At 41.0% G+C, this 11390-nt stretch overlaps 2 protein-coding genes across 3 annotated transcripts in view; one reads left to right on the top strand and one right to left on the bottom strand.

Annotated features, from left to right (window-relative positions):
- Nucleotides 1-5260: 5260 nt before the first annotated feature.
- On the bottom strand, nt 5261-11190 carry CEP19 (centrosomal protein 19; the record flags this gene model as incomplete). 2 transcript variants are annotated; one of them, XM_082655539.1, is made up of 3 exons in its annotated part: nt 11103-11190; nt 6244-6443; nt 5261-5622 (listed from the first exon to the last, which is right to left on the bottom strand). In XM_082655539.1, the coding sequence occupies exons 2-3, from the start codon at nt 6371-6373 to the stop codon at nt 5261-5263; spliced, it is 492 nt and encodes a 163-aa protein (XP_082511665.1). In that variant the 5' UTR covers nt 6374-6443; nt 11103-11190. The 2 variants fall into 2 exon arrangements, with proteins under 2 accessions (XP_082511665.1, XP_082511664.1); XM_082655538.1 differs by lacking the exon at nt 11103-11190 and adding an exon at nt 10903-10990.
- Nucleotides 11172-11390, top strand: part of PIGX (phosphatidylinositol glycan anchor biosynthesis class X) — a gene marked incomplete at its 5' end in the record, with an annotated part of 27388 nt that continues 27169 nt past the window's right edge. The window contains one exon of the mRNA XM_082655308.1: nt 11172-11366. Coding sequence (XP_082511434.1) covers nt 11172-11366 — 195 coding nt within the window. The remainder of the gene's footprint in view (nt 11367-11390) is intronic.

Raw genomic sequence — 11390 nt, 5'->3', positions numbered from 1 at the left:
TTCTTAATGAAATAAAAAATCACATTTTAAGGCAAGACAAGAAAAACATAAAAATTTTCAGGGACTTCCCTGGTGGTGCAGAGGTTAAGAATCCGCCTGCCAATGCAGGGGACATGGGTTCGAGCCCTGGTTCAGGAAGATCCCACATGCCACGGAGCAACTAAACCTGTGTATCACAACTACTGAGCCTGTGCTCTAGAGCCTGTGAGCCACAACTACGGAGCCTGCATGCCACAACTACTGAAACCTGCGCACCTAGAGCCCATGCTCCACAACAGGAGACGCCACCGCAATGAGAAGCCCGTGCACCACAACAGAGTAGCCCTTGCTCGCCGCAACTAGAGAAAGCCTGAGAGCAGCAACAAAGACCCAACGCAGCCAAAAATAAAATTAATTAATTAATTTAAAAAAACATAGTGATTGGTCAGGGACCTATACTCAATATTTTGTAATAGCCTATATGTGAAAAGAATCTACAAAAGAATATATATATGTGTGTGTGTATGTGTGTTTGTAACTGAATCACTTTGCTGTAAACCTGAAATTAACACATTATAAATCAACCATACTTCAATAAATATAAATAAATAAATATTAAAAAAAAAAAGACAGTGATTGGTGCAGAACAGACTGATCAGACAACCTGGGGAGATACTGGGCCACACTTCATGGAGGTCCTTAGCTTAAATACTTATGACCTTATTAATGTTACTAGCTGTATTCTTATATTCTGCCTATTTTACAAGATTATTATTTCTTGCATTACCAAATATGTGACTGAGCCTCAGGTAAAATTAATGATGCCTAAGTGACCTGAAATGATTGACCAAATATATAGTCCTATAAGACCAATGATTGTAATAGTGTAACTCTAGATACGGGAAGAAGCAACGAGAGGGAGCCATTTCCTAGACCATAACAGACTAGTAAGACAGGCAATCCACAGACTTTTGGCTGCTGTTAACAGGGCGTAGTCCAGCAATAGCACTGAGTGGCCTATCAATGAAATCCTTGCTGACCTGGGAATGAGCATTCCTGGTGCTCTGGAACAAATTGGTCACCAAATGCTTCCCAAACCTTGGTCGAAATTAAGACCGAAAGGGAAGTGATCGATAAACAAAGAATGTTGAGACCTCCCTGGTGGTCCACTGGTTAGGACTCCACGCTCCCAATGCAGAGGGTCTGGTTTCGATCCCTGGTCGGGGAAATAAGATCCCACATACTGCAACTAAGCCTTCGCCCTGCAACTACTGAGCCCACTCTCTGCGTGCTGCAACTAGAGAACCTGCATGCTGCCAGGAAGACCCAGTGCAGCCAAAATAAAAAAAAGAAAGAAAGAAAGAAAGAAGAAAGGAAGGAAGGAAGGAAGGAAGGAAGGAAGGAAGGAAGAAAGAAAGAAAGAAAGAAAGAAAGAAAGAAAGAAAGAAAGAAAGAAAAAGAAAGAAAGAAAGAAAGAAAGAAAGAAAGAAAGAAAGAAAGAAAGAAAGAAAGAAAGAAAGAAAGAAAGAAAGAAAAAGAAAGAAAGAAAGAAAGAAAGAAAAAGAAAGAAAGAAAGAAAGAAAACGTTGCCCACCATTGAATTCAAGAATCAAGTCCTTAACTGCTGCAGTCACTGACCTACAATACACCCTGAAATGAATTCAGGGCAAAAGATCAGGATGAGGCACTCTGTGCTCTAGGAAAACTGACAGAACTGGCCCTCAGATAGATATTTTCAGGAGAAATTTTTTATAAACCCGGATTCTTACATCTTCCCATACTTAGAAAAGCTGTCTATTCCCCATGGCTAGTAGCAACCTTCTACTGAGATGTGTGCTTGGTTGCACAAAATCGCCTTACCTCTTTCGAACAGTTCTCAGAGCTCTCTGAGAGACTGCCTCCCGGGTTATAATACTCAGTTTCATTCGAACAAAATTTTCCATTTCTTTCTTAGATGGGCTATGGATTAATTTTTTTCATCGACATGCTCGCCCTTCATTTTCACCTTAACTACTCACTCTTACCCCGGCTTCTCCTCAGTCTCACTATAATATGATGGCTCTGCCTGGCTCATTAAGAAGAAGACTGGACTTCCCTGGTGGCGCAGTGGTTAAGAATCTGCCTACCAATGCAGGGGACATGGGTTCAAGCCCTGGTCCGGGAAGATCCCACATGCCGCAGAACAACTAAGCCCGTGTGCCACAACTACTGAGCCCATGTGCTGCAACTACTGAAACCTGCGTGCCTAGAGCCCATGCTCCATGACAAGAGAAGCCACTGCAATGAGAAGCCCGCACACTGCAATGAAGAGTAGCCTCCACAGCTCGCCACAACTAGAGAAAGCCCGCGTGCAGCAACAAAGACCCAACACAGCCAAAAAATAATTAATTAATTAAAACAAAAAAAAAGAAGACTGAAATCATGAACCTGCCCCTGACATCATAACTGGACTATCATCAGTCTTCTCTCTTATTCTTCCCATTCCTTTATTTTTTTATAAAATTTTATTGGATTATAGTTGATTTACAGTTATGTGTTAGTTTTAGGTGTACAGCAAAGTGAATCAGTTATACATATATATATATCCACTGTTTTTTATATTCTTGTCCCATATAGGTCATTACAGAGTACTGAGTAGAGTTCCCTGTGCTATACAGTAGGTTCTTATTAGTTATCTATTTTATATATAGTAGTGTGTATATGTCAATCCCAACCTCACAATTTATCCCTCCCCAGCCACCCTGCTTTCCCCCCTGGTAACCATCATAAGCTTGTTTTCTACATCTGTGACTCTATTTCTGTTTTGTAGATAAGTTCATTTGTACTATTTTTTAGGATTCCACATATAAGTGGTATCATACAATGTTTGTCTTTCTCTGTCTGACTTACTTCACTCAGTATGACAATCTCTAGGTCCATCCATGTTGCTGCAAATGGCAATATTTCGTTCTTTTTTATGGTTAATACTCTATGGTAAACATGTACCACATCTTCTTTATCCATTCCTCTGTGATGGACATTTAGGTTGCTTCCATGTCCTGTCTATTGTAAATAGTGCTGCAATGAGCATTGGGGTGCATGTGTCTTCTTGAATTATGGTTTTCTCTGGGTATATACCCAGTAGTGGGATTGCTGGGTCATATGGTAATTCTATTTTCAGTTTTTTTAAGGAATCGCCATACTGTTCTCCATAGTGGCTGCACCAATTTATATTCCCACCAGCAGTGTAGGAGGGTTCCCTTTGCTCCACACCCTCTCCAGCCTTTATTATTTGTAGACTTTTTTTAAAATTAATTAATTAATTTAATTTTGGCTGTGTTGGGTCTCCGTTGCTGCGCGCAGGCTTTCTCTAGTTGCGGCGAGCGGGGTCTACTCTTCATTGCGATGTGGGGGCTTCTTGTTGCAGTGGCTTCTCTTGTTGGGGAGCACAGGCTCTAGGCACACGGGCTTCAGTAGTTGTGGCGCATGGGCTCAGTAGTTGTGGCTTGCGGGCTCTAGAGCACAGGCTCAGTAGTTGTGGCGCACAGGCTTAGTTGCTCTGCAGTATGTGGGATCTTCCGGACCAGGGCTCGAACCCGTATCCCCTGCATTGGCAGGCGGATTCCTAACCACTGTACCACCAGGGAAGTCCCTATTTGTAGACTTTTTGATGATGGCCATTCTGACTGGTGTGAGGTGATACCTCATTGCAGTGTTTTTTTTGTTTTTTTGGTTTTTTTTTTTTTGCGGTTCGCGGGCTTCTCACTGCTGTGGCCTCTCCCGTTGCGGAGCACAGGCTCCGGACGCACAGGCTCAGCGGCCATGGCTCACGGGCCCAGCCGCTCCACGGCATGTGGGTTCTTCCCGGACCGGAGCACGGACCCGTGTCCCCTGCATCGGCAGGCGGACTCTCAACCACTGCACCACCAGGGAAGCCCAAGAATGACCTCTTTAATGAGGCTTTTAATGGTAAGGACAGTAGGGATGGACAGGTGGAAAGAATGAGTAACTTTTATAGCTTTATTTAATGGGTATTAATTTCCTTGCAGAAAACAGGATTTCTACCAATTAAATATTCTAATATGAAGAAAGATATATCTGTACATATATAACCTTGTTCAACAAAGATCTTCTCTTTGGAGATACAAACTCATGAATAGGCCTAAACTGGCTGTACATATGTTCATTTATTATGGGTAGATTTCCCATTTTACAAACAAACCTCTTATTTATGGGAAGAGGTTCAGGGTTTCAGAATGTCTTTAGGACATATTTCCTGATACTGGGGCAGGGGGATGGGGCAGAATTCCCCTGCTATCCATCAGATTACATCCACTTGAAGCTGCAGGGCATTCTGCAGGGGTACTCTTCTACTCCAGAGTTAAATAGATATAAAAACAATGCATAAAGAATAATCCCGTGGGGCTTCCCTGGTGGCGCAGTGGTTGAGAATCTGCCTGCTAATTCAGGGGACACGGGTTCGAGCCCTGGTCTGGGGCGATCCCACATGCCGTGGAGCAACTAGGCCCGTGAGCCACAACTACTGAGCCTGCGCGTCTGGAGCCTGTGCTCCGCAACAAGAGAGGCCGCGACAGTAAGAGGCCTGCGCACCGCGATGAAGAGTGGCCCCCGCTTGCCACAAGCAGAGAAAGCCCTCGCACAGAAACGAAGACCCAACACAGCCAAAAATAAATAAATAAATAAAATTAAAAAAAAAAAAGAATAATCCCCTGGCAACCACATATGCCCTCTGATCTTATCAAACTATAATTTGCTTACTGTTCCTCAAATAAAACGTTCTAATTCTCTCTCTTTACCAATCCCCTGCAACATTCCCCTTTTTTTCCTCCCAGTTTAATCTGGAATCCTATATAAGCTTCTATCCAAATACTACCATTTCAAGGGCCAGGCAAAGTACCATCTTGCCACTGATGGACAAAGTCCTCCCTGACTATTCTACCCTACCGTAATCTAGGTTCTGATCCTCTCTAGCCTTTATCAAGCATTTGGATCTAATGCTTCCTAATACCATTAAACTAGTTTTTCATAAGCTTTTGACTTATCTTCCCATTAGACTGTAAGCTCCTTAAAGGCAGATTCCTATATTCTGTTTTCCCTATATTCCATATGCACCTACATAGTAGATGCTCTACGTATCTTGGTTTTGAAAAGTAACATGATCAATCCAAACGTGACCCAATATGCATAGTGTTCTTTACAGATTTTTCTACAACCAATCTATGGTCTTGTATAAACATGGATTTTCTGCTACCCAATAATTTTTTTTTTTAGTTTTTGGTTATCAGGACTCGTCAGCTGACTCTGTGTCCCAGCCACAGGACTGTAGTTGTTCATCCTGTGGGAACTCCACTTCAATGTCATAAACAAAATTTGGATCATCCTTCTTCTTCTGATTTTTCTCAAAAAGTTCATCCATGATGCTCTTCCTTTTGGCAAGTTCCTTGTCATCTAGTTTGTTCAGGTCTTCCTCAGGATCAATGGTTGTTTCCCGCTGAATTTGTTCCATTGTTTCTGCCAAACTCTGCCCCCACAAGTAACCTCGTAAAAAACTGAATAACTTCTCCAGTTGCTTCAGGGATACCTGTTCCAGGTAACCCTTGTGTCGTGGATTATTCTTTAATTGTTCAGCAGCTCTGCTGCAATCTAGGAGGGAGAAACAAAACTATTATACCACACGCAACACCACAGACTATTCAAGTACCACAAGTTACTGAAACCATTACCTGTCATTATAGTCAAGTAGCTAACTGGCTTTTAGGAATGAACTATTTTACAGAACTATTTCTTTATATACAGCTTTGAGTGTGATGGGGGAAGGAGGGATATATTTTTTATTTCTGTAACTTAAAATCACTTTGAGGAGATGTTAAATACTTTCAACTGGAGAAACATCTGAGAAAAAAAAGTAGTTTTACAGCTTTAGATATTAGTACTGGTACCAAGAAAATATCAAGATTACAACTAAAAAACACATTTGGAGGGAGAGAAGGGAATTAATATTACTGAATAATGCTATCTCATTTAACCCACACTGCAGATCTCAAAGGGTGGGATTATCAATTTCCTTTTACAGATTAGGAAACTGATGCTCACCAAGATTAAGTAATTTAGCCAAGATTTCATACCTACCCTGACAGTCACGACTTGAACCTTGGTCGGTCTAACTCTGAAGGCCATGTCATTCCATTACATGAGACTCAAATCGTTCTTATAAACTGACTCAGCGAATATTTAAGATAGGAGGTAAGATAAAACATAAGATACCTGAATACTTTGAAAAGTTTCGGACAGGCATGATGCGCTGGCGACTTTTCCCCATCATTTCATTCTCATAGATTAAGATAACAGCCGGAGGCTGGAACCTAATTCCACATTTCTTGGCAGTGCACATCATTCTCACATACACTTCACGGTAAATCAGAGGAAATCTGATGAAAATGTGTTAGTCGCATAATGACTTCCTGCTAAAGGGGAAAAAAATTAAGTGTTGGATAAATCACATTCTTCTCTACTTTTCCTCCCCAGCAGATCTGAATCTACTCCAGTTCTGGAGATGCATAGTCAGCTCAAGCTCAGTATTTCAAGAGCTACCTGGAAAGTTCAGTTTGGCCCCAGGTTATCTTTAGTCTATAGAGTCCCTGGTTCATTGAGGGGTGTAGATTTGTTCACACATGAACCTAGAAATGCAGTTCAGTTTGGATCTCTTCGTGTACTGTACTCTTAACCAAAGACGGTATATGAACCTCCGAGTCAGCCCAAGAATCAACTTACAGGATCTTTTTTGTTTACCAATTAAACAAGTATGTACAAGCACCCTCTATGTCAAGGCACTAAGAGGTTTTTAATCTTACACATTATGTCCTGAGGGGTTCACTAGACCAGACCTCTCTCCTTTGTACTTCCCCAATCATTCTACTCATTGAGTTTTTTGTAACTACTTACTTTATCACTTTTCTTTTCCTTCTATTCTATATGCTCCATGAGGGCAGGGAACATATCCACTGTTCACCACAATATCCCCAGCACAGTATCTGGACTGTAGTAGGTATTCCATTGTTTAATTCAATGTGTTAATAGAAGACACAGCCCCTGTACATCCTCGAAGTGTTCACAGTTTAGAAGTCTGATCAAACAAGGCAATAATCAGCCTCCACATATTTGAGGCAATAAAGCTTACATGGCTTTTATTTCAACTTATTTGTCTCACTACATGATGTTTTTTTCAGTTACAAGAAACATTTTATTTATTATTTTTTAATCTTTATTGGAGTATAATTGTTTTACAATGTATTAGTTTCTGCTGTACCACAAAGTGAATCAGCTATATGTATACATATATCCCCATATCCCCTCCCTCTTGCGTCTCCCTCCCACCCTCCCTATCCCACCCCTCTAGGTCATCAGTGTCAGCTGATCTCCCTGTGCTATGCAGCAGCTTCCCACTAGCCATCCATTTTACATTTGGTAGTGTACATAGGTCAGTGCTACTCTCTCACTTCATCCCAGCTTCCCCTTCCCCTGCTGTGCCCTCAAGTCTGTTCTCTATGTCTGCGTCTTTATTCCTGCCCTGCCACTAGGTTCATCAGTACCGTTTATTAAGATTCCATATATGTATGTTAGCATACAGTATTTGAAACAACCATTTTTTTTTTTTTTGGTGAAACAACCATTTTAAAGGTTAATACTTTCCATTCCCTCTTCCCTTCCCTGCTCTCAATGCCAAAATATACTTAATTATAGGGACTGCTTTAGATGTGACTATGATATTCTCAGAAAGATTTGCAAATGTCAAAGAACCTGGAGGTAAAGCAGCATAAGGATGATATCTTCATAAATTCAGTTCTGTTAGAGAATCACTAGGAACATGGTTACTTAATACATGTTCATTGTAGAAAACTGGGATGGGAGTGGGGAAGGGGGAGGAAGACACATACAAAATAATCATCCCTGATTCCTTCCAGTCTTTCTAGGCATAGTTTTTTGTTTGTTTGTGTTTGGTTTCTTTTTTTTTTTTTTGGTTTGTTTTTTAGCTATAGTATGTTTTTATATCATACATACTATTTCCTACCTTTTAAATTTTTACAAAATTTTATTTTACGGACATATAGTTGACTTACAATGTTGTGTTAATTTCTGCTACACAGCAAAGTGATTCAGTAATAAATATAAATACATATATTCTTTTTCATATGCTTTTCCATTATGGTTTATCACAGGATACTGAATATAGTTCCCTGTGCTATATAGTAGGACCTTGTTTATCCATTCTATATATGATAGTTTACATCTGCTGATCCCAAACTCCCAATCCATCCCTCTCCTATGCCCCCTCCCCCGTGGCAATCACAAGTCCATTCTCTATGTCTGTGAGTCTGTTTCTGTTTTGTAGATAAGTTCATTTGTGTAATATTTTAGATTCCACATATAAGTGATATGATATGGTATTTGTCTTTCTCTTTCTGACTTACTTCACGTAGTATGATACTCTCTAGGTTCATCATGTAGGTGCAAATGGCATTATTTCATTCTTTTTTAAGTCCTGCCTTTTAAATTTAACAACCTATGTAATTTTGCCATTAAATGTCTTTCTAAAATGCAAATTTTTATGACTGCAAATGTTTTGTCCTATGCATATACCATAATCTATATTATTCACCCCTTCCTATTGGATGTGAGAATTTTTACTCTTAGGAAATGGATCATACTGTGTTGGCTAAAAAGTTCATTCGTTCCATAAGCTGGCTCTAGTAGCGCTTAGTTGTCTTTAACTTCATTTGAAACAGTTTTGTTAGACTGTATTGTGACAGCTGTCATATCAGTGTACATTAAAATTGGTGAATTTTTGTGTAGCTGTTTTAATATAGAAAATAGGGGGAAAAAACAACATTTTCGGCATATTACGCTTTATTATTTCAAGAAAGGTAAAAACACAACTGAAACGCAAAAAAAGATTTGTGCATTGTCTGGAGAAGGTGCTATGACTGATTGAAAGTGTCAAAAGTGGTTTGCCAAGTTTCGTGCTGGAGATTCCTCGCTGGATGATGCTCCACGGTCGGGTACACAAGTTGAAATTGATAGCCATCAAATCGAGACATTAATTGAGAACAATCAACATTATACCATGTGGGAGATAGCCAACATACTCAAAATATCCAAATCAAGCATTGAAAATCATTTGCACCAGCTTGGTTATGTTCATCGCTTTGATGTTTGGGTTCCACGTAAGTTAAGAGAAAAAAACCTTCTTGACCGTATTTCCGAATGCGATTCTCTACTTAAACGTAATGAAAACGTTCCGTTTTTAAAACAAATTGTGACGGGCGATGAAAAGTGGATACTGTACAATAACGTGGAACAGAAGAGATGGTGGGGCAAGCGAAATGAACCACCACCAACCACACCAAAGGCTGATCTTCATCCAAAGAAGGTGATGTTGTGTATATGGTGGGATTGGAAGGGAATCCTCTATTATGAGCTCCTTCTGCAAAACCAAACGATTAATTCCAACAAGTACTGCTCCCAATTAGACCAACTCAAAGCAGCACTCGACAAAAAGTATCCGGAATTAGTCAACAGAAAATGCATAATCTTCCATCAGGATAACGCAAGACTGCATGTTTCTTTGATGACCAGGCAAAAACTGTTACAGCTTGGCTGGGAAGCTCTGATTCATCCAATATATTCACTGGACATTGCACCTTCGGATTTCCATTTATTTCGGTCTTTACAAAAGTCTCTTAATGGAAAAAATTTCAATTCTCTGGAAGACTGTAAAAGGCACCTAGAACAGTTCTTTGCTCAAAAGGATAAAAAGTTTTGGGAAGATGGAATTATTGAGTTGCCTGAAAAATGGCAGAAAGTGGTGGAACAAAATGGTGAATACATTGTTCAATAAAGTTCTTGGTAGAAATGAAAAATGAAAAATGTGGGATTTCCCTTGTGGTCCAGTGGGTAAGACTCTGCACTCCTGATGCAGGAGGCCTGGGTTTGTTCCCCGGTTGGGGAACTAGATCCTGCATGCATGCCGTAACTAGGAGTCCGCATGCAGCAACTAAGAGCGCCTACGTGCCTCAATGAAGACCTGGTGCAGCCGAAATAAATAAATATTTTTTTGAAAAATGTGTCTTTTATTTTTACTTAGAAACCAAGGGAACTTTTTGGCCAACCCAATATATAAAAAACTGTTATCAAATTACTGTGCTCTGCCTCTGATCTGATGCCATGATCCCACTCCACCTCTTCTTTTTTTTTTTTTTAAACAAATACTACTCCCAGTTCACCTCACTAAAATTTGTTGTTAGTAAACTTTCTAGAAGATCCTACTGAGCACAATACAAATTCCATACACTCAAGCAAATGGCTGTATTAATAAATGATATATGCAAGTGATGCTCAATAATGTAGTTTGACTACACTCTTTTCTTTCTTTTTAAAACTAAACTTTTATTTTTATTAAAGTAATGTTTGTATGCTGTTTAAAATGTAACATAATTCTATGAGGTTTATAACAAAAAACTGTTGTCCTCTCCCCTTCCCCTCTCCATAGGTAACGAGTTTCTTTTAAATGTTTCTTCCAAAATTTATCTTCATATTTCTTAACAGTATGCTTATACTGCTATCTTCAGTTTTAGGTAGTATCTTCTGACATCTTTCCTCTTTAAGACATCCATCCTAGAGCCCTCCGCTCTGTTCCAATCTGCATTGGATACTCTCCAGCTCTGCTTACATATTCAATTCATGAAGACAGACGACACATTTACCCAGCACTTCTTCCTAGACATTAATACTTTTCTCCTCAAGGATCAGTGACCTGCATAATCTTGCCAAGCATCCCCACAGCACCTAAAGTGTACGGATTTTGCCATCAGGTAGACGATCCTCTCCCTATCCACGCCCCCACTAGTGCAAGACTGACTTTCTTACCCATAGAGAAGTACATAAAATGCATCTTCTGCAGGTCAACGTCTAAAATCTCCGTGAGGGGGTGTTTCCACTAACCGTAGGACACCTAGGAGCACTCGACTTTGAGGCCAGGCGCAGCCTGGCGCAGCAGAAAGAGGCGACAGCCACAGCTCCGCACCGTGGGGTGAATACCCCGGCAGGAGGCCCACATTGGCAAATACCTGGAAGTGGAGTTGGACGCCAGGAGCTGGGCTAGGCTATCCCCAGGACACCGCGCGGAGCTCAGAGTCATGCTCGGGTCCCGCGGAGCGGTCCCTAGAGCAACTGCCCTGGCACACGTCACGGAGCTTCCGCCGCTCCTCGCTCCACCCCCGACCGGGAGTGCGAGGGGCGGGGCGACGAGGGGGCGGGACCGCGGCCTCCTTGACGCCGGAACTTTCGGGGGCCGGGGATGCGGGGAGCAGGGTAACTGCTGGACCGCTGGCGTGCGCGCATTGAGTCTTCCGTCC

This window comes from Grampus griseus (assembly GCF_964374135.1).
Source record: "Grampus griseus genome assembly, chromosome: 5".
NCBI classification, from domain to species: domain Eukaryota; kingdom Metazoa; phylum Chordata; class Mammalia; order Artiodactyla; family Delphinidae; genus Grampus; species Grampus griseus.
The sequence above is the reverse complement of the archived record's forward strand: the minus strand, read 5'-3'. Positions and strand labels throughout refer to the sequence as shown.